General features: G+C 35.2%; 1 protein-coding gene across 12 annotated transcripts in view; it reads right to left on the reverse strand.

The window, feature by feature from the left end:
• UNC80 (unc-80 subunit of NALCN channel complex) overlaps nucleotides 1-16,390 on the reverse strand; it is a 230,940-nt gene that overhangs the window by 141,315 nt on the left and 73,235 nt on the right. For 9 of the 12 annotated variants that reach the window (XM_078450927.2, XM_078450924.2, XM_078450926.2 and 6 more), the window contains exons 19-22: nucleotides 15,944-16,158; nucleotides 14,462-14,568; nucleotides 12,531-12,627; nucleotides 6,466-6,638 (exon numbers count right to left, since the gene is read on the reverse strand). In XM_078450927.2, coding sequence (XP_078307053.1) covers nucleotides 6,466-6,638; nucleotides 12,531-12,627; nucleotides 14,462-14,568; nucleotides 15,944-16,158 — 592 coding nt within the window. The remainder of the gene's footprint in view (nucleotides 1-6,465; nucleotides 6,639-12,530; nucleotides 12,628-14,461; nucleotides 14,569-15,943; nucleotides 16,159-16,390) is intronic. The other 3 variants (XM_078450930.2, XM_078450929.2, XM_078450923.2) reach the window with 1 other exon arrangement.

Consider the following 16,390-nt stretch of genomic DNA (forward strand, 5'->3'; position numbering starts at 1 on the left):
AGCATGAACGGGGGAGGGGCAGAGAGAGAGGGAGACACAGAATCGGAAACAGGCTCCAGGCTCCGAGCCATCAGCCCAGAGCCTGACGCGGGGCTCGAACTCACGGACCGCGAGATCGTGACCTGGCTGAAGTCGGACGCTTAACGGACTGCGCCACCCAGGCGCCCCTAACTGGTATAATTCTTGATAGCATCCCCTTTCACTCTCCAAAGTGCCTCAGTTGGAGAAAAAATTATACAATCGTTCCTAAAGCTATCTATTTATAAGGCTATGTAATTTACCAAGAATTAGGTTTTCTCCATCCCAGACCAGAGAGAATTCTATAATATCACTGACTTTCTTGCCTTCTTGGAATTTCTCCTAATGCAAAAGACATTATTACTAATGTTATTCATGCTAATAATTTAGAGATCACTATGTCTGTTCATGTTATATATTTAACTGACTAAAAAAGGACACAATATTTCATCTGAACTATACAGAAAACAGACAGAAGTGCCTTTCGTTAGAACTGTTTAATTTTTCTATTTTTGTGCTTGCAGATTACATAAACCTGGAGACAAATGAGGTTTTTCTAAAACATGTCTTTTCTAAAATGCTTTACAGTTGTGTCTATTAAATTTGTACTAAAAAGAAAGAGCGTGAGGCAGAGCTGTGCTGGACTTAAAATTAAACCAATTATCCCCAAGTTGAGTAGTCAGAGCAATAATGACAAGAGAATTGTTTAAAACCAAACCTGCAGAAAGACTCGGAATGTTGACATCTCTAACATTTCTTTCATTTAATGATACTTTTTAATTCTGAAGAAAATTGCAAATTTGAAAAAGTCACATTTACAATCTATGATTAAGGCAATAAAACAGTGAAAACTTCTGAAATAAAAATTACATCATAATGCAAAAAGTGTATTTAAGCTGCACTTAAAAATAAATGCAACATCCAACAGAAGCAAACAATAAAGGAGAGAAGGGAGAGTGTTGGAATGGATTATGATGATGAAATGAACACATTTGTCTTTCCCTCCTCTCCCAAATCCTATGTGATGAAATGGCAGAATCAAGAAGTATGCCTATATCCATATCTGTATCTGGATCTCATCTATGTATCTATCAATCAGCAATCTATCCATCTATGTCATTTATATTTATACCTACCTCTCTCTATGTTTCTATATTCATATTTCTATATGGTAGAAATACAGATATTTCTATATTCATCTTTCTACTTGATAGAAATTTCTACCCATATTCACACAATTATACCTATATGACAAAAACCACAAATGCATTGTAAAACATGTAAGACATATTTTAACAGTGAGACATTTCTGAAAGCCAGGAGGAAGATGAAATCAGATATTAAGTGAAGCCAAATACAGAGGAAACAAAGCTAAAAATACATTTAGTGGAGGGCATTTGTGAAAGAGTAATTCCAAGAAACTCTTAACCCAGATGAACAGGTATGCAGTTGTCATACCTGGGCAAATGACAGTAAATACTGAAGGCTACCTTGAGTCAAGCACACAGGACACACAGCTCTGTTCCCCTTCCTCAGGATGCTTGTCACAATTCATCAGTGATCCGTTCCTTCACTTTTCCGTACTTGAGAAACTGGATTTAAATTGTGCCCTTAGTTGGGGACTGTTCCCTGAGCTGGTTCCTTTCCTCTCATGTGAACAAGGTAATAAATGTGAAAGTGCTTTATAAACTATCAAGTATAATGAAAATGTTACTATGGTTATCCACTACTGCCACCATCATTACCTCTCCCTTTTATTCAATGAGCTCTACCTAGATTCTTTGTCTGATAATGGAGACTACCACACTCCTTTAAATCTTTACTGATTCTGGTATCTGGAATTGTCACCTCTGACCTCTGTATACTCCTTGGCCTTGACCTCGAATCACAGACTCAGGTATGAAAGGGAATCATACAAACCACCCACTTCTTGTGGCCCCTCTGTACAGTGGCCCCCATTGAATCCAGTCTAGTGACAAAGAACTGATCACTTCTCAGTGGAGCCACCCCATCACTGGACATCTACAATGATCAGAAAATGCTTCTTTTCTTTGAGGCTCAAAGACACTGCTTATAAACATCAAACCCCTTTATTTTATTTCTTACCATGGGATTTATAAGATTGAGAAGGTCAAGCAGGGCCAGAGTAGGTTCCAAAGGAAAGGAAGAAAAGAGAATCTAGTGGTCTGGTAACTATCCGGCAATAGCCATATTTTGGGGAAGTAAAATAAATTTTAAGTTTCCAGTGGGATTCAGCCCAACTTAGGGGTAGGAGTCAAGCTACAGGCAGGAAAAGAGTGTACTTGTATCTGGAAACCCCTGTAACCTCATCTCCTTGAAAACTAAGCATTATAGCAGTTGGAAATCAAATAGGTATGAAACCATTTGGTAGGAGGGGATGAAATGTCAACACCAAAGAGACTTGATTATCAAAGTATTGATCAGTATTCCTCTTAAAATAATCTACGTTCAGAAACCAGTATTCATTTGTTCTATTGGGATTATTTTTCAAATCTTTAAATGCTCTCTTTGTGACAAGCCTCATATTTCTCCCATGCCCACATATCTTATACAATTCCTAAGTATTACATATAGGAAGCAATTATTCTGTTTTCATAACACCAATAATTGTTAATAAAAGTAATCAGTCCAATTACTTGACTAAAATGTTTCATTTGCCAGTAATAATGCATTAATTGAGATTTAATTCTTAATAGTTTTGTTTTCATGGATGGGTTTTGCAGGGAGTCCGTAAAGCTTCTAATATTATTTGTTAAATTTTGTCTACAAGTGCACTTCTCTTGGGAAAATTTCCAGAGCTTTAATCCAATTCTAAAAGAGTCTATGTCTCCAGAATATTAAGAATCACTGGTTTAGTGGAGCCCCTGGGTGGCTCAGTCCGTTACAACTTTGGCTCAGGTCATGATCTCATGGTTTGTGAGTTCAGGCCCTGTGTCAGGCTTTGTGCTGACAGCTCAGAGCCTGGAGCCTGCTTCAGAGTCTGTCTCTCCCTCTCTCTCTCTGCTCTGCTCTCACTCATGCTCTGTCTTCTTCTCTCTCAAAAATGAATAAACATCTTAAAAAAAAGAAATACTGGTTTAGAGAGTGAATATGTGGTATGAATCTTTAAAGAAAAACTCCTATATTTTCTGATTATGAGTTCATCATGTATTCATGTGTAAAGGAAACTTTTTAAAGGATTCAAATGCTTTTGGACCATTAAAATTCATAATAGCTGTTTAAATGTTATCATGCCATCATTTTCCAAGTTGTATGGACAGCTGTGTCTATATCATCTTTCTACCAGTTTTTCAAAAATTTGAAATAATATGATTTGTTATTATCATTTTCCATAATCTCATTAGGCAGTTGCTTGAGAAATTTGATCCCCCATCTTGTCTAAAAATCTCCCAAAGTAGCTATGACTTTAAGATTGACACGAAAATAGACATGACGGTACCTTTGGAACATTACAGCTTAAACCACCTACCTGTAAAGTGCTAACGCCTAATTGTTACTGTGAGTTCAACTAACTTCTGTCATCTTTACTTTCTTACTTACATTTATCATGTATAAAATACAGAATTTATTACTTTTGCATGTTTTAAAATAAGTTCCTATAGTTATCTCACATAATTTTTTTAATGAGACAACCAAAATACAGTCTTTAAAGACACACAGAGGTCTAATCTGGCTCTATCCTTTGCTAGCTGTGTAGTCCTGGACTGTTAGTTGGTCTTTCTGAGCTTCAGTCTTTTTTTCATTTGGAAACAGTAGGCACACAATAAATGTTAATCATTAGTTTATCTACCCTAGAATGCTGTACAGTAAGAAGGCTGGAAAACAGATCACTAGGCAAATACAATCTTCAGTAAAAAAGGTTCAAAAGAAGTTGTTTTGTTGCATCATTATTAACAGCTAGCACCATGCTTGGTACATGGGAAGCTCTCAATAGATATTGGTAGAATTAATTATATGATGAGTATCTTTTAAGCCACATTGGGCCATATCTTTTAAGCCACTTTTTAATTCCACCACTCATGCCACTTGATATAATTAATATGCAGAGAACTGCCCCTCCTCTGTGACAATATCCACTTTAAAATTATTTACTATGCAGGGAGGGGCCAAGGAGTGCTCCACTCCCCATTACCACCATCTCATTATTACCCTGTTATTCTGACTTCCTTCTATTCTTAATCAAATCCTGCTGCTTCCACCACTAACCAACATCATGTAGTGGTGTCTGACATTTTATTCCCTGTCAACACTTTCTAATCATTTGATGGTTAGAATATAGGAATTTATGGACACGTTAATGAGCATTTCTTAAGTGCAAATAAGATGGAACATACTTAATTGGGTGTTAATATTTTTGATGAACTGGCTGTTCATATACTTACTCCTTATGTGAATGTTCCATTGTTTGTCCTTTTCTTATGAATTTGTCACATTTGTTTATTTTAATCTGCTCCTTTTGGAATAGGTCAGTAGTGATTAAAAAACATCATTGCGCAACTCAAAGGGGTGGCAGGCTAGTTACCATTCTCCCACTTAAAAAACAAGGGATTGGTTCCTTGCCTTGTCAAACTCTTGCTTTAGACAGGCACCTTGTTTTTGATTGATTGTCACCAGCCTCAGCTCTCCTGGAGGCTCATGATTCTTCACATTTAATAGTCACCAAAGCAGACATCAATACACATTGAACATTTTGGAATATATAAATATTCACAATGGCCAATATCTGGGAATGGGGAACTGACTGAAAAATCTTATACAACAAGTAATCATTTTGGGGGATTACAGTGGTATTTGTGTTTCAGGCTTAAATGAAACCACCTCTCTTGCTAGTCACTATCCTGAGAGCAAAAGCTGCAAATGTCACCAAAAAAATGTCATAAATTACATGATTATATTTGGATTATTTTCAAAGGTAAAATATGGGTGGCCAATGATCAGTTATTCATGTGCTACAAAATCTGGAAAACAGATCATTTATAGGCAGGCTTAAAGCTTTTTGTTTTAAAAACAGTCTATTTTAGTTTGTATTTTTTAAAAGAGAAAATAAAAGACTTTTATTGTTGATGCTTATCTGGTATTGAGTACCCAGAATTTACACAGTGTATGAAGAATTTATTAAACCAGAGATAAATAAAGGAAATTGAGAGACTGAGTTCAAAACTCATATCTGGGCCTAGTTTACCTGACAGAAGCCCTTTCTAAAGAAGATTCACTTTATATTCCTTAAACCCTTGCCTTTGTATATAATACCATGAAGTTCAAAGCACTTCTGCACAATTAATTTAAATTGATCCTTCATATCTTTCCTCCAATTGATAGACAATTAAACAACGTCTCAGAGATGTTTAAGTACTAATACATGACAAACCTAAAACTAATAATAACAAAATAATAATAATGACCTACTTTATTGAACAGTTATCTTACCAGGCACTGTGATGAAGGCTTTCTATTTAATGCCTCATTTAATCCTCACACTAGCCTGAGGAGGTAGGTATGTGATTATTACTCTTTCATTTTACAGAAGTTCGTCTGGTGAATGTTAGAGTGATTTTGATCCAGGTAGTCAGATTCTAAAGCCCTCATATCCTTTTAATCATAATGCTATACAGTCTACTTCCCAGTACATATTTATTAAAATTTGTCCTTTTCTTTTTTTCATCTCATCACCTTTCTTCCTTCTTTTGCCATTAGTGCTGAGAAAAGCAAACAAAAAAATAAACCCACAAAAACTATACGATCATCTCAATAAATGTAGAAAAAGCATTTGACAAAGTATAACATTCATTCTTGAAAAAAACTCTCAACCAAGTTGGTTTAGTGGGAACATTCCTCAACAGCATAAAGGCCATACACAAAACACCCACAGCTGACATCATACTCAATGGTGAAAAACTGAGCTTTTCCTCTAAGATTAGGGCCAAGACGAGAATGTCCACTGTCATTTTCATTCAACATAGTATTGAAAGTCCTAGCCATAGCAATCAGACAAGAAAAAGAAATAGAAAGCAACCGAATTGGAGAAAGAAGTAAACTTTTTACTATTTGCAGATGACATAATGCTATATATAGAAAACCCTAAAGACTCACCAAAAATCTACTAGAACTGATAAATAAATTCAGTAAAGTCACAGGATACAAATTTAATATATGGAAATCTGTTGCACTTCTATGCACTAATAATGAAGTACCAGAAAGGGAAACTAAGAAAACAATCCCATTTATAATTGTATGCAAAATAATAAAATACCTATAAATAAGCTTAAGCAAGGAGGTTTTGAAAGACCTGTCCTCTGAAAACTATAAAGCATTAATTAAAAAAAATAACTCCACAGATAGGGTTAAGATTAGGGACTCATGCTTTCCTCCATTAGCAGTATTAATTGTAATGGGAGATAGAGTGGGCAAATTCTTCTAACAACTTACAAGATCCAAAGCAGCTGCCAGGATGGATGCATCAGGTATTGTCCCTGGCTCACAGCAGTTTAACAGAAATTGAAAGCGCTTCATGCCTTGTCGGATTGCTCCAAGATTCACCACGTTTTTGCTTTTTCCACCATCTTGGTTGGAAGACAGATGGTCATCAAAACTGTGGCAACCTGTAGGGGTTTTCCCATGGTGGAGGAATGAAGGAGAGAGAGTATAATGGGTCATAGATTGAAAAAGAGCTTCAAAGTTATAACACTATGTTTTCTGTAGAGTTGGCCTGAAAACTTTCTCCCTGACTCCACCTCCTTCCTTTCCATCCTAATGCCTGATTTAGATGTACCATGGCTTTTGGGAATCTGGTGACACATAGCATATGCATGTGCAGAGTTTTACATGAATATAGGATCTGATCATTTTGCTACCAGGTCTCTTCTCTAATACTAGCAAGAAACCTTAGTATATTTAAAATGATTCTTCTTGTAATCGACAACTAACTTCTATTTTATGGACGATGCAAGTACTGTGCAATTTTAAATCTATTATCAAGGACAGGATATTGATAGCTCAGTAATAATACAAAGAATCACTGACTTTTGGAGTTGTAAGAATCTTAGATGTTGGTCATTTAATTCCAGGATTTCTAAACCTGGCTGTATATCAAAATTACCTAGTAAGATCCTGAATCTCATCCAGACTTTCAGAATCAGAATTTTTAGAAGTGGAGTGTAGGAATTTGTGCTTTGTAAGCCTCTCAGAACATAATGAGGCAGCCAGCCTGACCCAGCACTGTGACCAGAGATTTGGGAACCACCGATCCCTCCCCACACTTATTTTTCCATAATTAAGCTGCCCATGAATAAGAATCAGTCTAGAGCTTATTAAATACAGAATATCAGGTCTCATCACTAGAAATTTTGATGCCATGTCTGGGGGGATGTGCATATTTTAACAAACACTCCACATGATTCATTGACCACAGAAAGTCTAAGGATCATACATTAAGAAAAAAGTGATACAAAGTATTGTTTTTCATTAGTTTTATCCATAGGCACATTTGAAAAACCTAAATATCTCCTGACTTTACTACAGTTTCTAATATATATCTAAAAAATTTCCTTTTATAAGGGTATTATGCTGAATATTGTTTTTAAAACCCAGTCCAAGCCCCTTCTCAGGATTCTGAAATGTACCTGTGATACCTGAGAATAAACCCCAAGGATGAGAATCACTGATTTAGAGCTTCCCTTAATTTCTGTTCACACCACTCATTTGTGGTTACCAACTCCAGGTTGTCATTGAGAAGTCACAGATCGGATCTCCAGAAATGACTTTCCCACCTCTTCTGTTAAGAATACCCTGATCCCTTCTACCTATTGCCCTACTTTTCCTACCTGCTGCCTCAGCACAAAGGCACATGTATGTATGTCTGGGATTTATTGAAAAAACACCTTTAAAAAGCATGAAAGATAGGTGAAACAGATAATGGAAAAATTTGATCAAATTTTTGTTTGATCATGGGTCATGAATATTTGGGATCCGTTAGACCATCCTTTTTACTTTTTGTCTATGTTTGAAAATTTTCATAAGCACAAAAATGCCTCATGATATAATTAAAAGATCATTATCAAAATTTCCCATATTTCAGTCCTTATGAGCATACTTCCTTTACAGATGCAAATGTTCCATATTCAAAATTCCATATTCAACATCTTCAGCACTTTTTTTTCCAATTAGTGTGACATATTTTTTATCAATTGTAAAATGAAATAGCACACAAAAAATCTGATGGTGTAAACAATTTGGAAGACAGAATCTCAAATGACACAAAGGAGGTAGAGCTAAAAGCTATAGATAAGAAACAAACACTTCCTGGACAGCTGCCTTTCAAAATGCTACTCTATTTGTTCACTGGGCATTATCAAAACTACCAGAACCAGTAACTTCCTGTTATTTGTCCTATCTGTATGTCACTTTATTAGTCATTGATATACAGTCTTTTAAGTTGCACATATCAGCAGAAATCTCATCTGTTAAAAGAATAACCTTAGCAGTGCCTTTAACTTTTATAAAATAATATATTTTTAATGAATCCAGTTGTTTTATGATTTGTTACTATAAGTAAGATTTACAATACATTAGGTGGCAACTGCCTCAAATTTGTAATAGAACGAATATATAAGACAGGATGTATGATCAGTAAACTTATTCTTATTTAACCGATTTATTAAAGACAGTTGCCATCATCTTATTAAAAGGAGGCTTAACAATAATAAGCTTTTCATCATTTTTCTCAATATTTATTTGACAAGATAATGAATTCTAAAAGAAAGCTATTTAATATTACCAAAGGAAGTACCATTTTGATCAAAAGAACTTCAGAAACAATATGATTAAAGAGTCTAAGTAAAATAATGAAGAGAGAAGTGATCAAAACAATCTTTGTCAGGAAGAACATATATTCTTTGCTTCACAGAATGATGGATATTTATTCAGGTATGAAGATCAGTAGAATCCTATGAGCTCAGGACATAAGAATCACGCTTGTAAGAAAAAGCTATTTATAATGGAAAATTTCCATTGTATCTATATAGCATTAATGGATAACCATATATTTGCTACCATAGTTTAGCATTTAGTACATGCCAAATAGTGTATGAAATATTTTATAATTTATTTTATTTTTTGTAATAGTCCTTTAAGATAAATCTTTAAAGATGATTTAAGAAAAAGAGAAAGAAAGAGAATGAGAGACAAGAGAGCAGTAAGAACATAGACAGAGAGATACACAAAGAAGGGATAGGTTAAGTAGCCCAGTCTAAGTTCATGCAAGAGAAAGTTATCAAGTCAGGATTCAAATCCAGACCTAATGACCACAAGCCTACGCTCTTATCATTATGCCATAGAGCATCCTCAAAATACACAACTGTTCATGTTGAAGGAGGTTAGAGTTTTCTATATTGCTGAAGGTAGAGATTATGTCAGGAAAACTTATAGTAAGAAATAAATCAACATTGTACATGTTACAAAGTGATTGTAAAATTGTTCCCAGTTGGCATTCCATATTGTAATCCTAAAAGAAATGTTAAAAGTAATTTGGCTATAGAATACATCTCCTGTCAATCTTTTATATAAACTTACTAGGATGTAAGGATGCCTCTTGGCTTCCTTGGACATAATGATTTTTTTGTCTCAGTACATTCTAGTTGCATTTATTTACTATCTTTTACATTAAATTTACTGAGGTATAAGTTATAAATTTATATAGAATACAGTTTTTATAATGTGTTAAACTTAAAAAGGGATACTTCAAAATATAGTATTTCTTTAAGCAGCTCTTCCATGGAATTTATGGCAGAGCTGAGCACATAGAAGATTTTCAGCAAATTTTATTAATCAGTTGAAAAAAAACATTGCTTTAATAAAATATCTTCCCTCAAATGAAGACAACATGATTTCTAAAATGAAATATTCTTAGTGAATATGAAAACATAGAAGAAAAAGCTTATTATAAATGCAATTTCAGTGTTGTTAAATGTTCAGATATATTTTTAATTTATTGAATAATGTTTTTACATTTTAAAGAAATCCTATTAACTATTGCATTTGATCTTAACTCAGTGAATTTTGAGTACTACATTTAAATTGAAGGTAAGAATGCTTGATGTTTGTTTTCTTTAATAACTTTAAAGAGCCAGAGACAATATGATTAAATCAAAATAATTGAGAAAGAAAAGGACAATACACATATAATGGGTGCATAGGAATCATTTGTGCATATGGATTGGAAAGGAAGGAAGGAAGGAAGGAAGGAAGGAAGAAATAAAGGAAGGAAGAAAGATAGGCAAAAGCAGATTCAGAGAGAGAGAGAGAGATGTTCACCTGGCCAAGGGCAGTTAGTTGTTGCAAACTGCAATGTAGTAAGATTAATAGATAATGTTTTTTAAAATTTTTTAGAAGAGCTGGGGATACCTGGCTTCTGCAAGAGATCCAGAAGGAATTATCCCACAGAATACCTTTTATAATCTCTTTTTAAATTTTTTAAAGTTTATTTATTTATTTTTGAGAGAGAGAAAGAGAGAGAGAGAGAGCAAGCACACACACAACAGTGAGGGAGGGGCAGAGAGAGAATTCCAAGCAGGCTCTGTACTGCCAGCTCAGAGCCTTGTGTGGGGCTTAAACCCATGCACTATGAGATCATGACCTGACCCAAAATTAAGAATTGAATGCTTAACCAACTGAGCCACCCAGGCACTCCTATAATCTTTAATTAGCCAGAGAACGTGGGCAAAGAATAATGGTGATGTGTAAGCTATCTTGTCTTGCCAGTAAAAAGCACATAAAATTCCAGATATCAATTTTAGATTTTATGGTTTTTGTCTTCTGTATACACAGAAACAGATAGTCTTATTTAAGGTACTGCTGACACAAATTGATCCCAAAGTCAGACTTTATGAATATTCCATATTATATTTCTCTATAATTTTTCTATCATTCTTTTCTATTTGTGAATGAAATATAAACAATATATAAAAGAATATGTAAAACTCTGAGATATCATGAGGAGTGAAAAGAATCTATGGGAACTGAAAATGACAAAAGTTCTGGTAGTTAGGAAGATTCTTGAAACCATAGACTAATAACTTTGATGTATGCCCTAGTCAAATTCTGTCAGAGGTAATTAAACAGGAACATTTTTTTTAAACAGAAGTAATCATAGAAATCATTGTAGATTCATTAAGAATACATTGTATTGAACTAAGCTGCAGATTTCCTTTAGATGGAGTTATAAAGATGTGAGATTTTTTAAAAATCTGATGATATTTTTATCAAGAAATGGGAAAATGTTTACTAATTCTAGTAAATTAAGTATATGGTTGGCTAAAAAACTGTACCCACAAATTGTTAATTAATAAAAGTTAATTAGAAGTGTTGTAGAGGTTATATCTTTATATTTGTCCCAGCCAGTAATAATAGCAACAATTTGGATGGAAACAGGGAAATGTGTATGTCTCTGCAGATGAATCCTTATAGCACAATTGTAAAGAAGAAAAGATTTCAAATTCAACTTAGTTTTGGTTCTGTCTCTTAATTTCTGTTCTGAGAATATGACTTAACCACCTACCAAATTAATGAAACAATAAATTTTATTTATTTTGAGATGAAGAATTAATAATGGCTATATCAAAATATAGCATGATATTCATTCATGTGGAAGAGGGCTATCAAAAGTTAATCCAAAATTCAGTATAAGCCAACTATGTGATATAAAAGTTGATAATGCAACCTTAAATTGTGCTCATACACTTGCTATGTCCCTGGAGCTTAATAGTTGCACTATTTATTACACCGATTAAAGTCAAATATGATGTACTGCATTCCATCTGAAGCTCCATATCTTGTAAAGTGTATCATTTAATTAGAATGCACGGTAAAATGGAATCAGGATGGTGATGGATCTAGAGACACTTCCATGTAAAACAAAAAGGACTCAAAAATGTTTGACCAGCAGAAGTGAGATCAAAAGAGAGAATGTGAAATAGATAATAGGCTAAGTTAGCATTACATGTGTATATTTGTGTGTTTGGCCACAGATATCATAACTGGAACTAATGAATCAAATTTATGGATGGGAATATTTTCAGAATGTAAGGAAAGACTTTCTAACAATTAAAACTGTCTAGTTCTGGAACAAGTTGCTTTGTAAAGTAACAGACTCCCCCTCAGTGGAGGTGTTCCGAGGGTGGCTGGCCACTTGTCAGGGATATAATGTGCAGAGTTTCTAAGTAGATAGGTGGATGGATATCTGAAGGTTCTTTAAAGCTCTTAGATTTTAACAAAGGACAGATAGCAGAAGGAGAGGTTCTTTATAAACCTAATGTCTTCCATAAATGTCTGTTGAACAAAATTGATAAGAAAGTGAGAAGCTATAGTAGTACAACACACATATAAGAAAGAAAGAAATAAGAAATCAATGGAAATAGAAAATGGACCATTTTATCTAAACAAATTTGTGTTCTGTGTGATGAAAATTGGATGTCATTCTTAGGCTGCATGACATTTACCAAGACGTTTGAAGAAATTCTCCTCTTCATCTCTTCCATTTTCCATTCCACTCCCTGGCCCACCTTCAGAAAGCTTCACTGCACTGGTAAATTTGACCTGAGACAAAAAGGAGAGTAGTAAGATAGCTAAACTCAGGCAATTCTTTGTGTTTATACTAACTCTTGCCTTGAAAAATAAGTTGTTTAGAATATGAAGATTACTTCAGTTCTTCAGACTTCCACATCTGGTTAGTCAGTAAGTATGTGTACCACAGAAGACATCACTTATAATTGTAATTAGAAGAAGGATCCAGTCATAGATTGAAAGTAAATAGTCAGGCACTATGAATTAATTCAGTGAGTAAATGAGATGTCCTTACAGCTTCGGTCTGATAAAATCCAAACTCAAATTTATGAACAACAAGGTATATTCATCCTTTAAAAACCACACCACAATTGATGATGAGACAAAACTGGAAGACAGCCAAATAGAAGATTTCAAATTTTTATGAAAATAAAACAGTATAAATTAATTCATAAAGTGTCCTATAATTAAAGTGAAATAAGATGTCTGTTTGTTTTTTCCTCAGGAGTTAAAATGTGATCTTGCCCTTAGGTCAAGAGTATTTAAAATTTTCAGCAAGCAAGGAATCTATGGACTTCACATACTCTCAATATTTGGCCAATATTTTAGCCAAAAAAAATGTGAAGGAGAAAATATATTTTCTAAATGTCTTATAATGTCGATATGTTCTTTTTATAATTTCAAAATATTACTATTAAAACATATAGAAGAAAACTGGCTTTAGTGAGCTTCAAAGCAGAAATAATATAAGGAAATGATTTATATATAAAGAAATGTAACTCTTACCATACACTAAAAATTATAGTGTGGATCATGCACAGGGAAGACTCTTGTAGGCAATGGATTTCACTGAGTATAATTCATTACCTTTTCCAAATAGTATGCTGTTACAATGCTTAGTAGTATTATGAAGAAGCACTTAATGGGAAAAAATGATCCTGAATTTCTTTATCCTTTTCAATAGGAAAAATGGTTCAGGTGGTTGCAAAAGTAGTAGAAAGAGGATCAATGTGTGTTTTAATGCATAAGAGGAAACATTAGAAAAATACCAGATAGTTGGGTGGGAGCTTCAGATGTCAGGAATTTCACATGTGTGTTAAAAGTTAAAACTATCTGAGAAATACTAATTTGGATGCCTTTCATTGACTTTTCTTGTCTGATTGCTGTGGCTAGGATTTCTAGTACTATGTTGAATAAAAGCATTGAGAGTAGAAATCCATTTGCAACAACACAGATGGATCTAGAGGGTGTAATGTTAAGTGACATAAGTCAGAGAAAGACAAATTTCAAATGACTTCACTTACATGTGGAATTTATAAATCAAAACAAAGAACAAGAAAAAAAGAGACAAACAAAAAACCAGACTCTTAAATACAGAGAACTGATGGTTACCAGAGGGGTGGTGGGTGGTAGGGTGGGTGAAATAGGTGATGGGGATTAAGAGTACACTTATCATGATGAGCACTGAGTAATGTATAGAATTGTTGAATCACTATATTGTACACTTGAAAGTAATAATAGCACTGTGTGTTAATTACACTGGAATTTAATAATAAAAACTAAAAAAATAAAGTTAAAACTGAATAACAAAAAAATAGCCAGGAAATAATACCCATGTACACCTTTAGATCTGCATTATAATTTTATGTAAATTTTTTTGTTACTCTTTTCTTCCTTTCAATAATAGCCTACTACTTAGATATCTTAGTTTTCATTGCTCATTTAAGTTTCCAAACTTGGTTCAGCTTGAAGACAGTGTCTTCGACTCTTTCTTATTTGGTCAGTCCAGGTGTTTAGCATTTCTCAGTCCTGACATTTTTCTATCAACAACTCCAACACTCTCTTACATAAGTGATGTCCTGTTTACCTTGGAGCTTTGCCTGATGAAAGACAGGCGGTCCACAGAGCTGATGTCCAGAAGGTCCTCCACGCCATCTGCCAGGCCCGAGAGGGAGGACCGTTTCAGCCAGTTTCCTATTTAATAATTTTTGAAAAGTTAGACCATTATAGCATGTTCTCCCAAGTAGATAAAAAGAAATGTCAGCATGTGCTCAGCAAGCAATGAAAGTTACATGGCGTGGTATAAATTGAAGTGAAGACAAATTGTTTTCAAAATTGTACATGCTTTGAATATTCAGTGTTGGACCATAAAATTACATGACTAAGACCAGGACAAAAAGAACTTGGGCCTCTTTGGTGAATAAAACTATATCCCATCCAGTTCCCCTTGACAACTTTCACATCCTCTATTAAGTCCTATTGATTTTACCTCTTTTTATAAAAAAAATGTTTATTTATTTTTGAAAGAGAGAGAGAGAAAGAGAGAGAGCACGAGTGCGGGAGAGGCAGAGAGAGAGAGGGAGACACAGAATCTAAAGCAGGCTCCAGGCTGTGAGCTGTCAGCACAAGGCCTGACACAGGGCTTGACTCCCAGATCATGACCTAAACCAAAGTTGGATGCTTAACCGACTGAGCCACCCAGGCACCCTTGATTTTACCTCTTAAGTGTTTCTCAAATCCGTCTACTCCTCTGTACATGGTCACCATGTGACCAAGCTTCCATTACCTCTACCTGGACTACTAGGTAGGTTTCTATCTGCTCTCCCTTCACCACTTGGGCTCCCGCCAATATGTTGTCCAAGCAGTGATCCTTCAGAAAAAGCTAGCCTGCTTGTGGTATTCCCTTGTTCATCATCCCGCCTAGGCTATGTAGGGCTATAGGATGAAGAGCCAACCTGACCCGTAGGGTCCACATGCCCTAGTCCCTCTTGCTCTGTCATAGTCATACAGCCACTCTTCTCATCTCAGTTCTTCTAGTTCCCTCCCTCCTAATATTTTACAAATGCTATTGCTACCATTTAGAGTGCTCTCCTTCTTCCTTCCCCCAGTACTCTGAAGATCTTAATCTCTCTTCCTCCAGGAAGCTTTCTCTGATCTCTGCCTCCTCCTCCTAATTTAGGTCAGATCTCCTTGCATGCTTTCATAGCACAATGTATATTTCCTTCATAAAATTCACAGTTTGCAACTATGCTTAGTTGTATCTGCTTTAGTGACTGTCACCCCTGATAGATTTTAAGTTCAGCAAAGTTGGGCACTGTGTTAATTTTGTTCACCATTTAATCCTTGATGCCTAGCATAGTGTTTGCACATCATAAATGCACATAGTAGGGGTCTGAGAACACCTGCCGAAAAAAAATGAATGAATGAATGAATAAATGAGCCAGCCTCAACCTTGTGACTTGAAGCCTTTCCCTTTCTCTACCCTACCATGCATTGCTTTGTTTTGATTATGAGTTGATTTGAGGACGTGGCAGGGAATAAGAGAATCCATAAATAAATACAGACATACTTTTACCTATGGGGAGTTTAAGCTTCTTCCGGAGGGAAATTCTGCGGGACCGTGAGCGGGCGCGACGGTCAGAGGTGGTCCCCGAATGGGCAGTGGTGCATTCTGAAGTATCCTGCTCAGATTGGCTGCTGGTGTCACTAGCTGCACTCTGGGATTTGAACATCTTGCGCCAGAAATCTTTCCGCCCCAGGTTGCCCCCTTGCATTTGTTCATCGCTGAAAGCAAGCCGAGGATAGAGTTAAACATCTGACAACACATGTGAAATTCCCTTAAATTTCTTTCAACTTCCTGCCAATGACATTTAGGCAAATCATGCAGGATGATCTTTGGTGGGCTGGGATTTAGGATGAGTCAGAGTGGGAGTGGAAAAAGTGAGACCACAGTTGACTCTGAGCACTTCTTGAAAACAGTCATGTCTCAGCTGTCAAATAGAGGTAACCATTTTTT

Source organism: Panthera onca, chromosome C1 (genome assembly GCF_046562875.1).
Source record: "Panthera onca isolate mPanOnc1 chromosome C1, mPanOnc1 haplotype 2, whole genome shotgun sequence".
In the NCBI taxonomy this organism is placed as follows: domain Eukaryota; kingdom Metazoa; phylum Chordata; class Mammalia; order Carnivora; family Felidae; genus Panthera; species Panthera onca.